This window comes from Bombina bombina, chromosome 1, assembly GCF_027579735.1.
Source record: "Bombina bombina isolate aBomBom1 chromosome 1, aBomBom1.pri, whole genome shotgun sequence".
In the NCBI taxonomy this organism is placed as follows: Eukaryota; Metazoa; Chordata; class Amphibia; order Anura; family Bombinatoridae; genus Bombina; species Bombina bombina.
In genome coordinates, this window is record NC_069499.1 from 736,191,033 (window position 1) to 736,215,796 (window position 24,764).

At 37.8% G+C, this 24,764-nt stretch overlaps 1 protein-coding gene across 3 annotated transcripts in view; it reads left to right on the forward strand.

The window, feature by feature from the left end:
• The window catches only part of DOCK11 (dedicator of cytokinesis 11), a 923,283-nt gene that overhangs the window by 166,041 nt on the left and 732,478 nt on the right, over positions 1–24,764 (forward strand). For all 3 annotated transcript variants that reach the window (XM_053699249.1, XM_053699251.1, XM_053699250.1), the window contains exons 7-10: positions 5,530–5,664; positions 6,858–7,035; positions 17,580–17,659; positions 19,359–19,442. In XM_053699249.1, the coding sequence (XP_053555224.1) occupies positions 5,530–5,664; positions 6,858–7,035; positions 17,580–17,659; positions 19,359–19,442 (477 nt within the window). The remainder of the gene's footprint in view (positions 1–5,529; positions 5,665–6,857; positions 7,036–17,579; positions 17,660–19,358; positions 19,443–24,764) is intronic.

Sequence of the window (24,764 nt, forward strand, 5' to 3'; positions counted from 1 at the left end):
CCCATTGTTTCCTATGGGGAAACACTTCCTAAGTCTGCACCTAACACCCTAACATGTACCCCAAGTCTAAACACCCCTAACCTTACACTTATTAACCCCTAATCTGCCGCCCTCGCTATCGCTGACACCTGCATTACACAATTAACCCCTAATCTGCCGCTCCGGACACCGCCGCCACCTACATTATAGCTATGTACCCCTAATCTGCTGCCCCTAACATCGCCGACCCCTATATTATATTTATTAACCCCTAATCTGCCGCCCCCAACGTCGCCGCTACCTACCTACACTTATTTACCCCTAATCTGATGACCGGACCTCGCCGCCACTATAATAAATGTATTAACCCCTAAAGCTAAGTCTAACCCTAACCCTAACACCCCCCTAAATTAAATATAATTTAAATCTAATGAAATAAAATAAATCTTATTAAATAAATTAATCCTATTTAAAGCTAAATACTTACCTGTAAAATAAACCCTAATATAGCTACAATATAACGAATAATTATATTGTAGCTATTTTAGGATTTATATTTATTTTACAGGCAACTTTGTATTTATTTTAACTTGGTACAATAGCTATTAAATAGTTATTTACTATTTAATAGCTACCTAGTTAAAATAATTTCAAAATTACCTTTAAAATAAATCCTAACCTAAGTTACAATTAAACCTAACACTACACTATCAATAAATTAATTAACTAAACTACCTACAATTATCTACAATTAAATCAACTAAACTAAATTACAAAAACAAACACTAAATTACAAAAAATAAAAAAAGATTACAAGAATTTTAAACTAATTACACCTACTCTAAAAAAATAACAAAGCCCCCCAAAATAAAAAAATGCCCTACCCTATTCTAAAATAAAAAGTTAACAGCTCTTTTACCTTACCAATCAGCCAATCGGATTGAACTTGCATTCTATTGGCTGATCGGAACAGCCAATAGAATGCAAGCTCAATCTGATTGGCTGATTGAATCAGCCAATCGGATTGAACTTGAATAATAAATATTATGTAGGTGTCGGCGAAGTTAGGGGCAGCAGATTAGGGGTACATAGGGATAATGTAGGTTGCGGCGGTGTGCTGTTGGCAGATTAGGGGTTAAAAAATTTAATTATAGTGGCGGCGATGTGGGGGGACCTCGGTTTAGGTGTGCATAGGTAGTTTATGGGTGTTAGTGTACTTTAGAGCACAGTAGTTAAGAGCTTTATGAACCGGCGTTAGCCCATAAAGCTCTTAACTCCTGACTTTTTTCTGCGACTGGAGTCTTGTCGTTAGAGTTCTAACGCTCACTTCAGCCAAGACTCTAAATACCAGCGTTAGAAAGATCCCATTGAAAAGATAGGATACGCAATTGACATAAGGGGATCTGCGGTATGGAAAAGTCGCGGCTGGAAAGTGAGCGTTAGACCCTTTCCTGACTGACTCTAAATACCAGCGGGCGGCCAAAACCAGCGTTAGGACCCTTTAACGCTGGTTTTGACGGCTAACGCAAAACTCTAAATCTAGGTGTTGTATTTTAATTTAGCTAATTGTAGGTAATTTATTTAATTAATTTAATGATAGTGTAGTGTTAGGTGTATTTGTAACTTAGCTTAGGATTTATGTTACAGGTCATTTTGTACTTATTTTAACTAGGTAGCTATTAAATAGTTATTAACTATTTAATATCTATTGTACCTAGTTAAAATAAATACAAAGTTGCCTGCAAAATAAATATAAATCCTAAAATAGCTACAATATAATTATTAGTTATATTGTAGCTATATTAGGGTTTATTTCATAGGTAAGTATTTAGTTTTAAATAGGATTAATTTATTTAATTTAGGAATATTATTTCGTTTCATTTAAATTATATTTATGTTAGTGGGGTGTTAGGGTTAGGGTTAGAGTTAGGTTTAGGGGTTAATAACTTTATTATAGTAGCGGCGGTGCGGGCGGGAGATTATTGGTTAATAATTGTAGAAAGGTGGCGGCGATGTTAGGGAGAGCAGATTAGGGGTTAATACTATTTATTATAGTGTTTGCGAGGCGGGAGTGCGGCGGTTTAGGGGTTAATACATTTATTATAGTGGCGGCGAGGTCCGGTCGGCAGATTAGGATTTAATAAGTGTAGGTAAAGTAGCGGCAACGTTGGGGGGGGGGGGGGGCAGATTAGGGGTTAATAAATATAATATAGGGCTCGGAGGTGTTAAGGGCAGCAGATTAGGGGTTCATAGGGATAATGTAGGTTGCGGCGGTGTACGGAGCGGCAGATTAGGGGTTAATAATATAATGTAGGTGTCAGCGATAGCGGGGGCGGCAGATTAGGGGTTAATAAGTGTAAGGTTAGGGGTATTTAGACTCGGGGTTCATGTTAGGGTGTTAGGTGTAGACTTAGAGAGTGTTTCCCCATAGGAAACAATAGGGCTGTGTTAGGAGCTGAACGCTGCTTTTTTGCAGGTGTTAGGTTTTTTTCAGCCCAAACTGCCCTATTGTTTCCTATTGGGATATCGTGCATGAGCACGTTTTTCCAGCTTACCGCTACCGTAAGCAACGCTGGTATTGAGGGTTGATGTGGAGCTAAATTAGGCTCAACGCACCCTTTTCTGAGCCTAATGCAGCCCCTCAGACAACTCTAAATACCAGCGTTGTCTTAAGGGTGCGCTGGGAAAAAAAGCAGCGTTAGCTACGAGGGTCTTTACTGACAAAACTCTAAATCTAGCCTTAAATTTATCAACCCCTAAACCTAACCCTAAGTATAACCCTAACACCCACTAACTTTAATGTAATTAAAATAAATCTAAATAAAACCTACTATTAATAACTAAATAATTCCTATTTAAAACTAAACACTTACCTGTAAAATAAACCCTAAGCTAGCTACAATATAACTAATAGTTACATTGTAGCTAGCTTAGGTTTTATTTTTATTTCACAGGCAAGTTTGTATTTATTTTAACTAGGTAGAATAGTTAGTAAATAGTTATTAATTATTTACTAACTACCTAGCTAAAATAAATATAAATTTACCTGTAAAATAAAACCTAACCTGTCTTACACTAACACCTAACCTTACACTACAATTAAATTAATTACATTAATTAAATACAATTCTAAATTACAAAGAACAAACAAACACTAAATTACACAAAATAAAAAAAGAAATGATCCGATATTTAAACTAATTACACCTAATCTAATAGCCCTATCAAAATAAAAAAGCCCCCCCAAAATAAAAAAAAAACCCTATCTTAAACTAAACTACCAATAGCCCTTAAAAGGGCCTTTTGCGGGGCATTGCCCCAAAGAAATCAGCTCTTTTACCCGTAAATAAAAATACAAATACCCCCCAACAGTAAAACCCACCACTGAACCTCCCAAATAAAATCCTATCTAAAAAACCTAAGCTCCTCATTGACCTGAAAAGGGCATTTGGATGGGCATTGCCTTTAAAAGGTCATTTAGCTCTTTTTTAAGTGCCCAAACCCTAATCTAAAAATAAAACCCACCCAATAAACCCTTAAAAAAGCCTAACACTAACCCCCGAAGATCCACTTACAGTTTTTGAAGACCCGACATCCATCCTCAACGAAGCGGCAAAAGTCCTCAACGAAGCGGCAGAAGTCTTCATCCAACAGGGCAGAAGTCTTCATCCAGACGGCATTTTCTATCTTCATCCATCCGGCTCGGAGCAGGTCCATCTTCAAGACATCCAGAGTATCCTCTTCAATCGACGTCTTCTTCAACAATGAATTCTCCTTTAAATTACGTCATCCAAGATGGCATCCCTTGAATTCCAATTGGCTGATAGAATCAGCCAATCAGAATTAAAGGTGAAAAAATCCTATTTGCTGATGCAATCAGCCAATAGGATTGAGCTTCAATCCTATTGGCTGATCCAATTAGCCAATAGGATTGAGCTCACATTCTATTGGCTGATTGGAACAGCTAATAGAATGCAAGCTCAATCCTATTGATTTTTTCACCTTTAATTCCGATTGGCTGATAGAATTCTATCAGCCAATCGGAATTCAAGGGATGCCATCTTGGATGATGTCATTTAAAGGAGAATTCATTGTTGAAGAAGACGTCAATTGAAGAGGATGCTCTGCGCCGGATGTCTTGAAGATGGACACGCTTCGTGCCAAATTTTTTTTTACTCAGGTGTGTACCTCGTCTGGGTCTGCTACATGTAATTTTGCCAGAACTCCTTAGGGTTCTGAGTTCGGATGTTTGGTCTCCGTTTTCAGTTGTTCCTAGGCGCTGGTTGACTTGCTGCCCGGCAAGTGAAGGGTTGCTCTTTGAAACCAGCTACAGCTGTTTGCGCCTTGACCAAGTGCTAGCTAGCTGTTCCAATCCTTTGCAGGATGTTGGGAGAACCTTTTCTCTGTTCTAAACCTTGTGGTTTCTTTTTGGATTGGGCATTGCCTCCCCTTGTTGTCAGGACCCTTTTAGGTCTTGCGAGCTTAGTTTGATTGGGGGTTTTTCCTTTTATGGAGTTTGTGGTACCTTTCGGTTCCCATTTGATTTTTCCATGCCTTATTCCTTTGGGAGTTTCGGCGGGGGTTCCCTTCGCTAGTAAGGGGTGTGTGGTGGGGGACCGACTGTTGGGCGACGGTGTCTTCCGGAGGACTGTTGGCTTAGTTGTGTCTGATGTTGCGGTCTCTACCTAGGTTTCTGGGCTATCTGCTGGTCAGTGTCCCTGGGGCCTTTTCCCTTTCTGTTTTTCTCGGCTTCGGACGATGTTTTGTTGGGTAGTGGTTTTCAGGCCTAGTTCCCTCAGAATGGGCCGCCTATTGTACCCTCCCGTTTTGGCATTCAGTGTCCTCTATAGCTTGGGTATTGTTTTCCCAAAAGTAATGAATGCAGCTGTGGACTCTTTCCATTTAGGACGAAAAACATAAATTATGCTTACCTGATAATTTTCTTTTCTTCCGATGGAAAGAGTCCACACCTCCCCACCCGTCTTTTTTATGTGGGGCGTCTTTGTTTTTTTATTCTTCTGGCTCCTTTTCACACAGATATTTCTTCTACTGTTCCTTGTTCCTCAGCAGAATGACTGGGGGATGAGGGGAGTGGGAGGAGTATTTAAGCCTTTGGCCGGGGTGTCTTTGCCTCCTCCTAGTGGCCAGGTTCTTATTTCCCAAAAGTAATGAATGCAGCTGTGGACTCTTTCCATTGAAAGAAAAGAAAATTATCAGGTAAGCATAATTTATGTTTTTTGGGGCAGTCCGCTAATTATATTCACACTGGTCTCCCAGTTTTATTCTCATACGGTACTTGAAATTTAGCAATTACATATGACACATCATACTTTATATCTTGTTTTTTTCAATATAACATCTTTATGGTTATATAGGACCATTTGCTGTGAATGATAATGAACTGTATTATTCTCTTGAAATGGTGTTTCCTGTTTTACTTATACTTTAACTCATTGAACAAAAATGACCAAATATGTGACATTACTTTTCTCCATTTCATCTTAGAAAAAATTGTTTTATCAATCATTTTTTTTCTTTTTAATTTAATAGGTTTTCAGAAGAAGATATTTTTACCTAAACCAGCTCCCTGATGGTTCTTACATCTTGAACTCTTGCAAGGATGAGAAAAATTCCAAGGAATCCAAAGGTTGCATCTTCCTGGATTCATGTATCGACGTGACACAGGTACTTAATTATCCTGATAATAATTTGGTTTTACTTAAACTAAAAGCCCAGATAACCTAAGTCTGACAGCACTAAATAAACAGATTTAAGCAAAATAATAAAAAAAAAGCAGAGGAACCCAAACATTAGTAAATTTAGACCTAGCTTTTAATGTCTATCAATTTAATCTACTTGTGTGATTAGTGCTTGTTTCAGATTGTATCTTACAAACCACCAGATTTATTCTTGAGACCATAAAGATCAATATGCTTGTGCAAAACATGCCAGATCTACCAGTAGATTACAATATTCCAATTCCACATAGATTATATGTATTTATATATATATATATATATATATATATATATAGCAATAAGTTGAAAGAAATCCAGGGTCAAAATGTAATAAAATAAAATCCAAACTTTATATATATATATATATATACATACACAAATGGTCCTTACCCAGTTAAAAAATGTTTAAATGAAACATGGGTGTTTTAAATTATCCTCTGTAAAGCAGTTCCAATAAGAAAATGGAAGTAATGTATTACTCCATGGAGCATAATAGTGTAATATACAAATATATGTCTCCCCACATACATAACCTCGCTTTGGGCCAGATATTCAAAAGCTCTCCGCTTAGGTGAGATTATCTAAGGGCATCTTGTCAGTATGGAGAAGTCCCTAAAAAATGTTAGAAACACACATTTTAATTTGAAAGATATTTATCTAACTATACATGGTTCTTGATGTGAAGGAGAGACACCTACATTACAATATAAGGTCTAAAAAATATGATGATTTCTTTACATGCCAGTGAGCTTTTGAATATCAGGCCCACAGTGAGACAAATAGCTCTCAAGCAACATGTTGTGCTTTTACAATTATTTGAAGGCCCTCCCAGCATATATAAAATGTCTTAAATAATCTCCCAGACCAGAGAGTATCAGAGAATCCGGATTGTAGATTCAGTTGGGATTTTTTTTGAGTGCAAACAAAATGCTAATGTTACTCAAAAAGTATTTTTATGTGTTTTATAAATGCAGCATCCATACAAAAGTCTAAAAAACAAACCAAAACACTATATAGCATGCTACTGGCAAATACTGAATTTAATTTTGGCTGAGCTACTCCAGTTTTATTACTGGCTTCTTTAGCAACATTTATGTTTCCAATAAAATGACAAAAAAAAAATGTATTCTTATGTTTCAGTGTCCAAAGATGCGTCGCAATGCTTTTGAGCTGAGAATGCTAGATAAGTCAAGTCATTATCTGGCTGCTGAAACTGAACAGGAAATGGAGGACTGGCTCGTGATACTGAAAAAAATTATTCAGATCAACGCAGAGAGTTTGGTGCAAGAAAAGAAAGACACGGTTGACCCTGTTCAAGGTTACATTTTATTAATAAAACAATAAGGGCCATTCAAACTATTTGCTCCAAGTGCTGATACCTTTCTGCTGCAATGAAAATATAGCATAAATAGTTTACTATTCTATTTTAAACTAGCCATGCAAAACCATAGTTCTTAACTCAGCAATTTCTTGATATTCAGACTGTCTGTAAAAAAAATAGAAATATCTGGATTTTATGCACTTAGATTAGTTTAACACATACAATTACAGGGTCTACTCTATAGAAGCCAACTTTTCAGCCCACACATTGGCTGGAATCAGCTGAAATCAAGCAATCTCAACTGCTCTAATTTTGGGTTAAACAAGTAATTCATAAGAAAAACTATTTTTTTAATATTTTGCCTGAGTTTTTAAGATGGTGAGTTTTATTGGCTTCCTTTTAATCTCTAATCTTTTATAGCTAACTTGAGGTATAAAATGTTAGAAACATATATTTGTCTAACAATTTTGTACATGCACAGGATATAATTTGGTTTTAATCCCAAAGTATATCAAGTAAGAAGGTGCAGTTATATGAATTGACATCCTCAAATTTATTTTGGCCTGGTTTGAAAAGTTGGTATTTATAGAGTAGCTGACTATGGGATCATTTTACTTTACCAAAGCTTCCTCAAAGAGACATTAAAATATTTTTATTTTTTTTTTACACAAGAAATGTGTCCCTACATTTTAAAAGTCGTGAAAGCAAAATTAATTTTATTTTGTTAGGAAAATGTGCATTGTTTTGCAGGCCCAAACCCTTTGAAAAGCCTATTGAATGTTATTTATTGTACACATTTTTTTGCAGCCAATTATGTAGGAATATAAACTGCCAATCACTGTGCCAAATTTGGGAGGATTATGGATAAGGGTTTTGCATTTCACAGAATGCACTGCAGCCTTTCAGGGATCGTGGAATGACTTCAATTTTCAGACCTAAATTACAGGAAAAGCAGCAAACATTAAAACAAAGGTTTTTAAAAAAAAAAAAAAAAAAATATGCATAAACATTTTATGAGAAATACATTTTGAGTGTATAAGGATAGGGAGTCAAAAGAAAACTTGCATGATCCAGATAGAGTATGAGATTGTAAGGCACCTCTAAATTCCCTTCTATTACAGTTACAAATCCACAAATGCAGAATTCCAAATCCAGATTTTTTATTTAGATTTTTTTTTAAAATATTACATTTTAAAAAGATTATAATTTCCCCCTGCTAGTAAGTCACATCTTCTCTGCTTGTATCTTTGATTTGGGTTGTTTATTCTAAAATGCATAATATATTCTATATTTATTTAAAACAGACATTACCTTTTGGATTACAGTGCTGTACTATCTTTCTGATGGCACTATGTATACAAAAGTTCTAAAAATATCTAGCTAGCTTTCTGAACTTGAATACTGGTGCACAGGTCCTCATAGCATATGTGAGAAAAACGGTAATAAGTTTACTAGAAACATTTTTGCTAATACAAGTATATTGCAAAATACTTCTATTTCTAATTGAAATACACTATGCACATTTAAATGTTTACCTTACTATTCCTTTAATTCTGGCTTACTGCCTCTTTAACCCCTTAATGACCGACGGCGTACGCCGTACATTCTTTAAAAAAATATCCTTAACGGCGGCGTACGGCGTCGGTCTTGGAAAGCAGTGGAAGCGATCCTGATTGCTTCCAGCTGCTTTCCGATTATTGCAGTAATGCCTCGATATTGAGGCATCCTGCAATAACATTCTTTACCCCTCCGGTGCAGAGAGAGACACTCTGTGGCCCTCTCTGCACCGGACATCGATGGCCGCAATCGTTGGTGGGTGGGAGCCGACATAGGAGGCGGGTGGGCGGCCATCAATGGCTTCTTGTCTGTAGAGGTTGGTGGGGAAGCCGGGCCCGTGCACGGACGCGCGCGCGTGCATTGGGGTGGCGGGCGCGTGCACGGGGAGCGGGTGGGAACCAGTACACTATGGAACAATTTCTGTGAATTAAGTGGGAGAGAGGGAGAAATACATTTCTAAATGTACAATCTAAGTCAGTGTTTTTCAACCAGTGTGCCGTGAGAGATCCTAAGGTGTGCCATGGAAGACTGACAACAGTGTGACATATTTTTAAAATTTTGCTTGTTTTGATGTAACAGGCTCATAAGGCAGACATCATTTACAGCCATGAAATATTGACATTCATTCACAGACAATCATTATGATTGTTTGTGAATGAATGTCAATATGTCACGTATAGTTTGTAGGAGGCATGGCATTACAGCACAGTATGTGTGTGTGTGTGTATATATATATATATACATATATATATATATATATATATATATATCAGCAAAATTAGTACTAATAAATTTTATTTGGATATGTTATCTGAAGACCAGTGAGTGCTTATTTCAATTTTGCTGATGAATTTCCCCACAGAGCACCCTGGCAGTTGATGGTAGCTGGTGAGAGTGCATATACCCCTTCTTGTTTTTTTGGCTGTATATATATATATATATACCGGGTACACATCCCATGACCCTGCAACATGCTCAGCCCTGGATGCCACTGGCACTCACAGGAAGCTGTGCTGTCCCCAGAGCCACAAGCAGTTAACCCCAGACAGGTCTGGGTGCAAGAACCATAGGGAAAATTACAAAACAAATTAATACAACACACAGAGAAAACCCAGCACTCACTTACAAGCTCTCAGCTAAGATTTAAAAGCAAAAATGGAAAGGTTAGTCACCGCATCTGGCCAAATGGGACAAGCTCAGGTACCACGTCAAGGTCCTTTCCAATACCTGAGACCCTAAAACAGCCACACAATGCAAGCTTTCAAATCCAAACAAACTGAAAACAAGGGAAGGGTGCACAGGAATATGTAATCACCCTAGACATATACAAAACACGGAAGGGAACTGCACTCTCATACCGGACCGGGTACACATCCCATGACCCTGCAACATGCTCAGCCCTGGGTGCCACTGGCACTCACAGGAAGCTGTGCTGTCCCCAGAGCCACAAGCAGTTAACCCCAGACAGGTCTGGGTGCAAGAACCATAGGGAAAATTACAAAACAAATTGATACAACACACAGAGAAAACCCAGCACTCACTTACAAGCTCTCAGCTAAGATTTAAAAGCAAAAATGGAAAGGTTAGTCACCGCATCTGGCCAAATGGGACAAGCTCAGGTACCACGTCAAGGTCCTTTCCAATACCTGAGACCCTAAAACAGCCACACAATGCAAGCTTTCAAATCCAAACAAACTGAAAACAAGGAAAGGGTGCACAGGAATATGTAATCACCCTAGACATATACAAAACACGGAAGGGAACTGCACTCTCACACCGGACCGGGTACACATCCCATGACCCTGCAACATGCTCAGCCCTGGGTGCCACTGGCACTCACAGGAAGCTGTGCTGTCCCCAGAGCCACAAGCAGTTAACCCCAGACAGGTCTGGGTGCAAGAACCATAGGGAAAATTACAAAACAAATTAATACAACACGCAGAGAAAACCCAGCACTCACAAGCTCTCAGCTAAGATTTAAAAGCAAAAATGGAAAGGTTAGTCACCACATCTGGCCAAATGGGACAAGCTCAGGTACCACGTCAAGGTTCTTTCCAATACCTGAGACCCTAAAACAGCCACACAATGCAAGCTTTCAAATCCAAACAAACTGAAAACAAGGGAAGGGTGCACAGGAATATGTAATCACCCTAGACATATACAAAACACGGAAGGGAACTGCACTCTCATACCGGACTGGGTACACATCCCATGACCCTGCAACATACTCAGCCCTGGGTGCCACTGGCACTCACAGGAAGCTGTGCTGTCCCCAGAGCCAGAAGCAGTTAACCCCAGACAGGTCTGGGTGCAAGAACCATAGGGAAAATTACAAAACAAATTAATACAACACACAGAGAAAACCCAGCACTCACTTACAAGCTCTCAGCTAAGATTTAAAAGCAAAAATGGAAAGGTTAGTCACCGCATCTGGCCAAATGGGACAAGCTCAGGTACCACGTCAAGGTCCTTTCCAATACCTGAGACCCTAAAACAGCCACACAATCCACAGTATGCCACGGCAAAAAAAAGGTTGAAAATCACTGATCTAAGTGATCTGGGAGGGGGTGGGGGGTTGATCTTTGGGGAGGGAGAAGCTACACTACAGAAAAGTGTAAAAAAAATAAAAAAATATATATTTTTTTGTAAACTGGGTACTGGCAGACAGCTGCCAGTACCCAAGATGGCTCCCAATAATGTAGAGGGGGAGGGTTAGAGAGCTGTTTGGGGGGGGGATCAGGGAGGTTGGGGGCTAAGGGGGGATCCTTTTATTTTAAGATGGTGGGGACAATTGTTGGCTGAGGGAGGGAAGAGTGCTGTTTGGGAGGGATCAGGGGGTGTGATTTGTCAGGTGGGAGGCTGATCTCTACACTAAAGCTAAAATTAACCCTGCAAGCTCCCTACAAGCTACCTAATTAACCCCTGCTGGGCATAATACACGTGTGGTGCGCAGCAGCATTTAGCGGCCTTCTAATTACCAAAAAGCAACGCCAAAGCCATATATGTCTGCTATTTCTGAACAAAGGGGATACCAGAGAAGCATTTACAACTATTTGTGCAATAATTGCACAAGCTGTTTGTAAATAATTTCAGTGAGAAACCTAAAGTTTGTGAAAAAATGAATGATTTTTTTTTTATTTGATCGCATTTGGCGGTGAAATGGTGGCATGAAATTTTCCAAAATGGGCCTAGATCAATACTTTGGGTTGTCTACTACACTACACTAAAGCTAAAATTAACCCTACAAGCTGCCTAATTAACCCCTGTACTGCTGGGCATAATACATGTGTGGTGCGCAGCGGCATTTAGCGGCCTTCTAATTACCAAAAAGCAATGCCAAAGCCATATATGTCTGCTATTTCGGAGCAAAGGGGATCCCAGAGAAGCATTTACAACCATTTATGCCTTACTTGCACAAGTTGTTTGTAAATAATTTCAGTGAGAAACCTAAAATTGTGAAAAATGTTATGTTTTTTTTTATTTGATCGCACTTGACGGTGAAATGGTGTCATGAAATATACCAAGATGGGCCTAGATCAATACTTTGGGTTGTCTACTACACTACACTAAAGCTAAAATTAACCCTAGAAGCTCCCTACATGCTCCCTAATTAACCCCTTCACTGCTGGGCATAATACACGTGTGATGCGCAGTGGCATTTAGCGGCCTTCTAATTACCAAAAGCAATGCCAAAGCCATATATGTCTGCTATTTCTGAACAAAGGGGATCCCAGAGAAGCATTTACAACCATTTATGCCATAATTGCACAAGTTGTTTGTAAATAATTTCAGTGGAAAAAAAAATTTGTGAAAAAGTGAACAATTTTTTTTATTTGATCGCATTTGGCAGTGAAATGGTGGCATGAAATATACCAAAATGGGCCTTGATCAATACTTTTGTTGTTGTCTTCTAAAAAAAATATATACATGTCAAGGGATATTCAGGGATTCCTGAAAGATATCAGTGTCCCAATGTAACTAGCGCTAATTTTGAAAAAAAGTGGTTTGGAAATAGTAAACTGCTACTTGTATTTGTTGCCCTATAACTTGCAAAAAAAGAACAAGCAAACATCGGGTATTTCTAAACTCAGGACAAAATTTAGAAACTATTTAGCATGGGTGTTTTTTGGTGGTTGTAGATGTGTAACATATTTTGGGGGTCAAAGTTAGAAAAGTGTGTTTTTTTCCATTTTTCCCTCATTTTATAATTTTTTTAATAGTAAATTATAAGATATGATGAAAATAATGGTATTTTTAGAAAGTCTATTTAATGGCGAGAAAAACGGTATATAATATGTGTGGGTACAGTAAATGAGTAAGGGGAAAATTATACCTAAACACAAACACTGAAGAAATGTAAAAATAGCCTTGGTCCCAAACGGACAGAAAATGGAAAAGTGCTGTGGTCATTAAGGGGTTAAAGAAACAAAGAAGTGACAGCATTTACTAAAATGTGACAGGTAGCCTTATTACATGTTAAATGGATGCAGTCATTTCACTACCATTAGAAAAAATATTTTTCTGATATATTCAGATGGCTTTTACTTATATACTTTTAGTCTAAAGGCAAATGTGATGAGACTTGTCCTTGGCAAAGCTGGGCAGTACATAAAAAAATGTTACTTTAGGCAGGAAAGCAGGACGTCATACTTACCTGTGACTATCCTACAAAATATTGGACGATTGGGAGATCTAACAATGTATACATGTTACTTACTCCTTATTAAATGATACTAAGGGGCTCATTTTTCAAGCTCCGAAGGGCCGTGTTTCTGACCGCTGCTCCATAACCTGTCTGCCTGCTCTGAGGAGGCGGACAGACATTGTGTGAAATCAACCCGATCCAATATGAATCGGCCGATTCGCAGCAAATATGCAGGGGGCGTCATTGCATCAGCAGTTCACAAGAACTGCTGGTGCAATGATAAATGCCAACATATCGGCATTCATCGATGTGCGGCGGACATGATCGGCAATATCGGATCATGTCCGCTCGCACGTTAGTAATTAGGCCCCTAAGTATTTTGTTTGTTATTACATACATATAAATAAGACTGAACTCACATTTATCCTATAACACTACTCCAATCTGATGAAGTTGAATGCATTTTGGATAAACAAACAATTAAAATTAACCAAGGACAGAAGCCATCAGGAATAAAATATCTCCATTACTATTATTTTTTGCATTTTATATTTTTTTAATGGAATGTTGTAAGCTTATATTAGTGTATTTAGCAGCTGTGAGCTGGCAACCAAACCATCACTTTGCTTTTGCTTTGGATGGGTTTGTGTTTGACTCTGTATCCATGGAAAATTATATTCAATTTTACTTGCAAGCTCATAACATAAGCATAGTAACTATCAGCATCTCTCAAGAGACAGAAAAAAGGACACAATGTGGCTGGGTATTTGTGTTTAATTATTACTTCATTTCAAAGTGCTATTTCAGTTATCACTTGTTTTAATTGCTAATTAACAAGCAAAAATATGATTGCACAATTATTTGCAGTGGTGGTTAGTGTGTAGCAAAAAAATCACATTACTTTAATGTTTATTTTTCAGAAAGATATGCAGTAATAAAGCTTTTAATAATGCTAGCAGCTTGTGTACGCTATGTTTGTTAGAATATGTATCTCATATAGGGAGTAGGGGGTTCCCTCCACCTTGAGACATTTTTAAGATGTTTTATAATATATTATGTAATAATGGAAGTTGCCTAAATAGAAATACATACAGAAAAAAATGTATACTTCTGAACAAAATGCATTCCCGGAAATTCAATCATAGAATATCAATAAAGAGATGTTTGCCATGTTGTAGACAAGAAGCCTCACAAAGCTATTACCTTTTAAAAAATAAATGATTTTTGAAGGAAGCCTAATTGTGAATTATATGCATCTCCAACTTTATTGAAACATTTTGTGAAATCTGGCTTGATGCTGCAATATGCGGCGCCAAGCCGGATTTCCTGCATGGCTATTGGCTAAGAGATGGAAATGTGACCTCTCTGCCACATAGCAAAGATGGCGTTCTGCTGGTGGGCTGCCTTAGCAGCTCAATAAAGGCAATCGCTTGGAACAAATAAAGGAGCTTTCAGCATGAAGACTTTTTTACTTCATGAATGAAATCCCCTTTATTTGTTCCAATGGTAAATCTTAGCATTTCAGAAACGCTAGGATTTACCATCACTTTAAATTTGATAAATGACATGCTCTAATAAGTTTGAGCATGTAACTTTATCACTTTTGACCCTACCCTACTGTGTGCCAGATTCCAAGTGTAGCATTAATAGTTATGTGTGAGCAATATGGGGTTTATCGTGGGTATTTGCGCACATCAGGTTTTTGCATGTATTACAAGTTGAAAGTACACACAAGCGCTTGAGCTCAATTGAAGTTAATACGTGTCAGGTTAGCAAAACAAAAAAGTGTCACAAAACACATCAAAAATACTTTACAAAGTACATTTACATTCAGAAAAACACAATAAAAATATTAAAAAAAATGTGCACAGAGATATGAGGTCAGGTGTTAGAAAAAGTCAGGCAAAGGGCTTTAACATAGAGATAGATACATATACATGTATAAAGATATATATGAGTGTGTACATCTGTATTTATAAGTGTATATATGCATTTACTGACATATACACACATATAAACATAAATACATATGTATACATATATATATATACAGAGTATATATATATATATATATATATATATAAGTGCATTGGAGCCCTTTGCAGTTAAAGGGACAGTCAACACCAGATTTTTTGTTGTTTAAAAAGAAAGATAATCCCTTTATTACTCCTCCCACAGTTTTGCATAACCAACACTGTGATGGAAATACACTTTTTACCTCTGTGATTACCTTGTATCTAAGCCTCTGCAAACTGCCCCCTTATTTAAGTTCTTTTGACAGACATCCATTGTAGCCAATCAGTGCTCACTCCTGGGTAACTTCACGTGCAAGCTCAATGTTATCTATATGAAACTCATGAACTAATGCCCTCTAGTGGTCAAAATACATTCAGATTAGAAGCAGTCTTCAAGGTCTAAGAAATTAGCATATGAACCTCCTAGTTTTAGCTTTCAACTAAGAATACCAAGAGAACAAAGCAAAATTGGTGATAAAAGTAAATTGGAAAGTTGTTTAAAATTACATTCTCTATTTAAATCATGAAAGTTTTTTTGGGACTTGACTGTCCCTTTAAGTAGATAAAAACATAAAAAACATATTGATGCAATATTCATATTTAATAAAAGTTTTAAACTATGCATTTACTGTAAATATTTCACATTCCAATGTTCTGCACATAGTAGAATGTGTTCTAAGTATTTATAAATAGACATTCCTACATACCTGTATATCAATATATATCTATCTATATGTAATCATGTGTATATATATATTGGTATAGATATATACATAGTGCCAAAATACCATCATATATATGTAGAAATATGTATTTATTCACAAATAGAACATGTTTTTCTATGCAAAGAACATTGGAATGTGAAATATTCATATTTTTATATCGGGTTAAAGGACTTGAGAATATAGGATCGGGTTTTCGTGCGAGTAGGGTGTTAGGTTTTCCCCCCACTTTTTTGCTCCATTGACTTCCATGGAGGAATAGGTTATCATGCGCACGATAATCTAAGTTTGTTTTTTTACACACGTCGGGTTAGGACGCAGGCAAATACAGTTCACTTTGAACTTGTAATACAAGCTTACTTCTAGCTCAATTAACGCTCAATTAACGTTCAAGCGGGAGCATTAAAATCTTGCCCTGTGTGTTTAACTCCCGCAAAGGGGTTAAACACACAGTAGAAGTGCAGCTCGGGACCCATGGTGCACTGCTGGTCCCAAGCAGAAAGCTCTGCTGATCCAGGATTTTAATGGATTAGAGTATGTAATTTTTTTTACTATTTTGGCCCCGTTCATGAAAATGTACATTCTACTTTTTCATATTCATATTTATATTTTTGGCTTTAATGTCCCAAGGAACAATGTACTGCCATTTTTTCTCCACTTTAATGTTTTTCCAGTGATCAATTTTACCTACTGGAGTATATTAAATTGTTTACATATTGCTTCTTTATTTTTATTTTTTTCATTCAAAATAGCTGCCTGTAGAAAAAAACAAAAAAAAAAACCTCTACTGAAAATTTCAGTACCACAGTATTGTCTATAGAAAAGCTAGTCAAACGAGAGGTAGCAACAAAAATCAGGCTCTTAGTGAGAATAGGGATAGAGTAGGGATATAGAGCCTTGTTCATTTGAAAGGGTGTTCCTGCAGCTGCTTTGATTACCCAACACTAAATAACTTGTAAATAGTTTTAAGAAAGCTATCCATTTTAACTGATCTAGCGTTCCACTCAAGGACCACTCAATGCAGTAGAATTGCATAATTAACAAGTGCATGATAAAAAGACCAGGCAATAACCCCATCTTTGACAAATTTATTTTTTATACCATTTTCCAGCCTCCTGACATCATCCAATCACAAACTAGTATACGTATACCTTGTGAGCTTTTGCACATGCTCAGGAGAATCTTATTCCCTAGAAAGTGTAAATATAAAAAGACTGTGCTAAATTTGATAATGGAAGTAAACTGGAAAGTATCTTAAAACTGCATGCTCTATCTGAATCATAAAAGTTTATTTTGAGTTGTGTCCCTCTAAAGAAAACTAGCAAACTGCAATGCAGTGTGAGTTTTTAGCATTGTGTCTTCCTAAACCAGAATTTTTTTATAACTTTGGAATTCATTGTTCAAGTCCCAAATCACTTCAGCAAATGTGTTTTATATGTTGGCAGCCGCCATAAATAAAATCCTGGATTTTCTTTTCTGTAGTTAACAGAAAAGGATTGACTGAAAATAAAGTAGATGATTTGTAATACATGAAGCCTTTGAATGAGATGTTAATTGTGATGCTGGAGTCTGATGCACACATCTGCTTTTCTTTGTTTACAGATGATGAAGGCAGCAGTCATGGGAAATCAGAAAACATTATGGAGAGTTTGGAAAGAAGCATGCATCCTGAGCTGGTGAAGGTATTACATTTTATGGCACAGCTTCTGCAACACTTGTTAGAATTGGAAACTTGGCATGTGATGTATGTATTTTGGCCAGTGAGACACCTTACTTAAAGCTAAATTATTTCCTTCAGAGGATGGAATATTTTTGTACTACCTCCTACATTTACTGAGATTGATCCGCATAATATGGAGGAAAAAAATATATATACAATATATTTTACCAGGACATAAAATTAAAGGGGAAATCTCAAAATCGGGTTCCACATAGTGGAAGTGATGGAAAACTCTTAAAAATCCCTTAAATAATATGAAAGAAAATCATTTAATGTAGGTGATCTGCACAGCTATAGAAATACATAGGGCTAGATTACAAATGGAGCACAAAATATCGCTTTTGCAAAAGCAATATTTGCACTCCACTTAGTAATACCAGCGCATGCAAATGTGCTCTGGTAATACAAGTTAGCTCACGTTTGCATGGCAGAGAATTTTTGCGCTCACGAGCGCACGCTTACAGAGGGGCCTATCTATCAAGCTCCGAAAGGAGTTTGACGGCCCGTGTTTCTGGCGAGTCTGAAGACTCGCCAGAAACAAAAGTTATGGAGCAGCGGTCACAAAGACCGCTGCTCCATAACCCTGTCCGCCTGCTCTGAGCAGGCGGACAGGAATCGCAACAATTCAACCCGATCGAGTACGATTGGGCTGATTGACACCCCCTGCTGGTGGCCCATTGGCGTATTGCTCTCCGCATTCAGCTAAGTCTGTCCACACTGTCGGATCAGGTCCGCAAGACATTTCTTGAATATGCCTCATAGTCTACAATGGTTGCCTCGTTCTCATGCCATGAGACACAGAACCTAGCACATCGAAGGGGGGTAAGTCGCGCAGCAAATTGAAATATATATGTATGTGCTTATATACATATATATTTATGTTTTTATATGTGTATATACACATATTAACACATAAATATATATGTATATAAGCATATACATATATATTTATTGAGAACACACAGTCCTCATAGAACGCAATGTAAAGGCACTTTTCAGTGCTGTTTTTTTCTAACACCCCACAACCGTTAATTTTGACCCCATAAAACTGTTTTGTGCAATGTTTTTTAATACATTTAAAGATTCTACATTATTTTTCCATATAAATGCACACTATACTTAAATTTGGGGCCAATTGGGGGACATTTATAAAATTAACCAGAATTCTGATCTCTAGTTAATTTTCAGAGCGCTAATTGCTACCGCAACCTCACAGTAGTTATAACCAGTCACTTGTAATGGCTGATTATTTATTGCGTGCCCATAAACAGGAGAATTTACTCGTTTAATCTACTTGTAATCTAGCCCTAAGTACTTAGACAGACTAATTAGGTTCATCTGTAGCTGTTAATTGCCTGGTCTATATGTATACTTCTCTGTGGACAGTACGGAACTGCACTAGTGCATTTGTTTAACGCCTTAAGCAGGAGTTAAACTCATAGGCACATGAAATTTGTTGCAAAATAAACCAAACTTTTTCATATCCCTTTAATAAGTTTTTCATTTTGTTATTTATTTTGTTTTATTTTTTTATATTTTTATTTTTTTAATTGTGTTTGTCACATTTGTACATGTCTTTAAAATATGTGTGTTGGCTCCTCTAGCAGAAACTGAATAAATGTAATTTTTGTTTCTTTCTTTCTCTTATTGTTTAATTGCAGTATGGAAGAGAGACCGAACAACTGAATAAGTTAAGTAGAAATGAAGGAAGACAAAACTTATTCTCATTCGACTCTGATGTTCAGGTAAAATATACTTTGTAATTAGTTCCCCGGTTTCTTGTTTTCTCTTGTGCCTAAGTATAGTTTTTGTGCTTTTTTTTGTCAGCAAATCATTTTAATTTAGGGTTGTCCAAACTTTTTAGTATGGAGGGCCAGTCACTCATGTTTGGATTGGCCGTGGGCCATATTACATTACACTAAATTAGATATAAATCACATTTTAGTTACACAGGAAAATATTTGTAATTATTTAATTTAAATGTGTAATACCCAGTTTGACAAAATTTGAAATAAACATTTAATCGCCTAATCAGAAATGTGGGGTTGTCTTTTTTTAAAAATAAATTACTGATACCTTTTTTCCGAGGGCCTCAAAAAGGAAAAAAAGAAAAATAACTTGGATGTGGCCCTGTGTGTAGTTTTTGTGATTCTGGTTTAAGGGTTTTCACAACTTTTTTTTTTTTTAAGTTAGCTTTATTTAAAATAAAAATATGCGATACAAACATTAACAGTGCATTTTGACTTATAACTTAAATTGTTAAGACCTTTGTTGGGGGCTCAGAGCATAGATGTCCAGAGAAAATACACAATTGTCCATGCCACACAGGGAAAAGCGGGGGCATAAGCAAGAGACCATCTTGAAGGGCCCTGCTCCCTTAAAGCATATAACAGGCTTACAAAGTATTTTTTTTTTATAAAGTCATCCTTAAACAATTTAATTTGCAAAACAGAGTAAAATTTAGTAGAACTATAAAGTCTGTTGTTTACCAAAGATAGCATGAGGGGCCGGGCGCTATTTACCCGGGAGTAGTATAATAGGTTAAAGTTATGGGTAGTAGAGATGGGGGAGAAAGAAGAAAAAAAAACAAATCAGGGCAATAGTCATGTGAGGCGGGCAGAGGCCTCCTCCAGAAGGCAAGGGCAGTAGCACAGCCATGAAGGAAATTACAAAGGTGTACCTTCCCACCTCAAACGCATTAGTTCATGGATTTCTGGTTCACCTAGTTTAAGGTAGTGGTATCTTTCAAGCTGCAGGAGGTTGGTGACGCGTGCCTTCCATTCCGAGTGACTTGGGAAGGTTGACTTCTTCCAGTATCGGGGAATCAGTTCTTTAGCACTGTTAACCATTATGATGAATAGGGAGAGTTTGGACTTTTCACTGAACTTGGGCATACCATGGTATAGTAGTAGTTCAGGGTCGAGGCAAATCACCAGGTCCAGGACCCAACCCATTTCCTCAAAGACCTACTCCCATAACCCCCCCCAGCTCGGGGAAGTGCCACCAGGCGTGTAGCATGGTTCCTTCCCCTCCAAGCCTCTCCAGCAGCTACCACTAGTACGTGGGTAGATTTTTTTCAGCCTCTGAGGTGTCAAGTACCACCTACTCAGGAATTTGTATTGTGATTCTTGTATCCGGTCCGAAACAGATGCTTTTTTTGTAATCTCAAATATTTTGAGTCAATCTTTGCATCAATCTCATGTTTCAACCCTCTATGCCACCCGTGTATAAAACTGGGGAGTGGTTGTCTATTATTTGTCATGACAAGGCTGTATTGCCAGGAGACGATGTGTTGTGATGCGTGTCACGAAATACACAATTGCTCAAAAGGGGTGAGTGGTCTAACAAAAGAATGTTTGTGTTTATGCGTGGAGAAGAAGAGAGAAAGTTGTGCTAGGCTAAACCAAGATGTAAATAGTGCTGTGTCCCATTCACAGCAATGACAAAACCGGCTTTATGATGTGCACCCCAGAGCAACCATTTTACGAGGCCACGCCGTGATTGGAGGAAGCCGGTTTCGTCATTGCTGTGCTAAGTACAGCATGAGAAGCCGGTGGGGGACTTGGCTGCAGAAAAAGGTAAGTATTAAAAAAAAAACGCTGCAATGTAAAGTTTCATGAATGAAAGTGCCACTGTTTTTAATAGTAATTTTAAAAACCGGGAACTGATGCATGAAAGTTTACATTCACTTTAAGTCTATTTAGACTTTTTTATTTCATAGACACTTACTTGCAGCTTGTACTAGTAAGAGTGGAAACACCATGCTTTAGTGAAATACATAAAACTGACTTTGCAAATTCTATCTTTGGAAAAGCAGTTTTTTGTGTATCTGCAGATATACTGTAATAATGTATTTGAATATCATTTGAAAGCCCCTTTATTTGCGTCTTTTCAAACTAGCTTCTCTCTAATTAAAGCTTTCATGAATCTAATAATCAGTATAACATTGACAGATGACTGCAAATCTTAGTAATTATTCAGCTGCTTCAGGAAGAGCTGACATGACACATTATTAAATGCTCTATTGAAAATATATATTTTTTTATCTTCCTCTGGTAAACAAATGAAAGATGTGTTTTTTGCTTTTCTTTCATAAGATACGGAGAGTCCACGACGTCATTCAATTACTAGTGTTAATATCACTCCTTGCCAGCAGGAGGAGGCAAAGAGCACCACAACAATGCTGTTAAGTGTCACTCCCCTACCCATAATCCCCAGTCATTCTCTTTGCCTCTGTCAATGGAGGAGGTGAAGTTTGGTGTCTAAAGAAATTAATTCCTTTTTTTGGGTACTTTTACGTGCAAGCAAGGATTTGGGGTTTGGCTGAGTCCACGTCAATCTCTTCAGTAGAGTAGTGGTTGCTTTTAAGTAGTTAGGAAGTTGTGAGCTACTTATTGTTATTTCATTTGCTTATTGCTGTGGAATAAAATAGTTACGGTAGGAGCACCTCAGTGAGGTGTAGAGGTTCTAAAAGTTTTTGCCTTATGTTTAACTGCCTTAATTAGCATGTTTAATGCTTTGTGGGATAAATATTTTTTTTGTTAAAGTGACAGTAGTCATTTTATTAATTTTCATTTCTGGTAGGACATGGATCAGGATGCTGTTTCTGTTGACAGATGCTTACTATCGCCTAGATTTAGAGTTCTGCGGCCAAAGGGGTGCGTTAGCTACGCTGGCTTTTTTCTGTTCTGGCCGCACCTTTTAAATACCGCTGGTATTTAGAGTTCACAGAATGGCTGCGTTAGGCTCCAAAAAAGGAGCGTAGAGCATATTTATCGCAACTGCAACTCTAAATACCAGAGTTGCTTACGGACGCGGCCAGCTTAAAAAACGGGCTCGTGCAAGATTCCCCCATAGAAAACAATGGGGCTGTTTGAGCTGAAAAAAAAAACACCTGCAAAAAAGCCGCGTTCAGCTCCTAACGCAGCCCTATTGTTTTCTATGTGGAAACACTTCCTACGTCTGCACCTAACACTCTAACATGTACCCCGAGTCTAAACACCCCTAACCTTACACTTATTAACCCCTAATCTGCCGCCCCCGCTATCGCTGACCCCTGCATATTATTTTTAACCCCTAATCTGCCGCTCCGTACACCCCCGCCACCTACATTATCCCTATGTACCCCTAATCTGCTGCCCTAACATCGCCGACCCCTATATTATATTTATTAACCCCTAATCTGCCGCCCCTAACGTCGCCTCCACCTAACTACACTTATTAACCCCTAATCTGCCGACCGGACCTGAGCGCTACTATAATAAAGTTATTAACCCCTAATCCGCCTCACTCCCGCCTCAATAACCCTATAATAAATAGTATTAGCCCCTAATCTGCCCTCCCTAACATTGCCGACACCTAACTTCAAGTATTAACCCCTAATCTGCCGACAGGAGCTCACCGCTACTATAATAAATTTATTAACCCCTAAAGCTAAGTCTAACTTTAACCCTAACACCCCCCTAAATTAAATATAATTTAAATCTAACGAAATAAATTAACTCTTATTAAATAAATTATTCCTATTTAAAGCTAAATACTTACCTGTAAAATAAACCCTAATATAGCTACAATATAAATTATAATTATATTATAGCTATTTTAGGATTAATATTTATTTTACAGGTAACTTTGTATTTATTTTAACCAGGTACAATAGCTATTAAATAGTTAAGAACTATTTAATAGCTAAAATAGTTAAAATAATTACAAAATTACCTGTAAAATAAATCCTAACCTAAGTTACAATTAAACCTAACACTACACTATCAATAAATAAATTAAATAAACTACCTACAATTATCTACAATTAAACCTAACACTACACTATCAATACATTAATTAAATACAATACCTACAAATAACTACAATTAAATAAACTAACTAAAGTACAAAAAATAAAAAAGAACTAAGTTACAAAAAATAATAAAATATTTACAAACATTAGAAAAATATTACAACAATTTTAAACTAATTACACCTACTCTAAGCCCCCTAATAAAATAACAAAGCCCCCCAAAATAAAAAAATGCCCTACCCTATTCTAAATTAAAAAAAGTTCAAAGCTCTTTTACCTTACCAGCCCTGAACAGGGCCCTTTGCGGGGCATGCCCCAAGAAATTCAGCTCTTTTGCCTGTAAAAAAAACACATACAATACCCCCCCCCCCAACATTACAACCCACCACCCACATACCCCTAATCTAACCCAAACCCCCCTTAAATAAACCTAACACTAAGCCCCTGAAGATCTTCCTACCTTATCTTCACCTCACCGGGTATCACCGATCGGTCCTGGCTCCAAAATCTTCATCCAACCCAAGCGGGGGCTGGCGATCCATAATCCTGCGGCTGAAGAGGTCCAGAAGAGACTCCAAAGTCTTCATCCTATCCGGGAAGAAGAGGCGATCCAGACCGGCAACCATCTTGATCCAAGCGGCATCTTCTATCTTCATCCGATGAGGAACGGCTCCATCGTGAAGACCTCCAGCGCGGATCAATCTTCTTCCGACGACGTCCAACTGAAGAATGACCGTTCCTTTAAGGGACGTCATCCAAGATGGCGTCCCTCGAATTCCGATTGGCTGATAGGATTCTATCAGCCAATCGGAATTAAGGTAGGAAAATTCTGATTGGCTGATGGAATCAGCCAATCAGAATCAAGTTCAATCCGATTGGCTGATCCGATCAGCCAATCAGATTGAGCTGGCATTCTATTGGCTGATCGGAACAGCCAATAGAATGCGAGCTCAATCTGATTGGCTGATCGGATCAGCCAATCGGATTGAACTTGAATCTGATTGGCTGATTCCATCAGCCAATCAGAATTTTCCTACCTTAATTCTGATTGGCTTATAGAATCCTATCAGCCAATCGGAATTCGAGGGACGCCATCTTGGATGACGTCCCTTAAAGGAACCGTCATTCTTCAGTTGGACGTCGTCAGAAGAAGATTGATCCGCGCTGGAGGTCTTCACGATGGAGCCGTTCCTCATCGGATGAAGATAGAAGATGCCGCTTGGATCAAGATGGTTGCCGGTCTGGATCGCCTCTTCTTCCCGGATAGGAT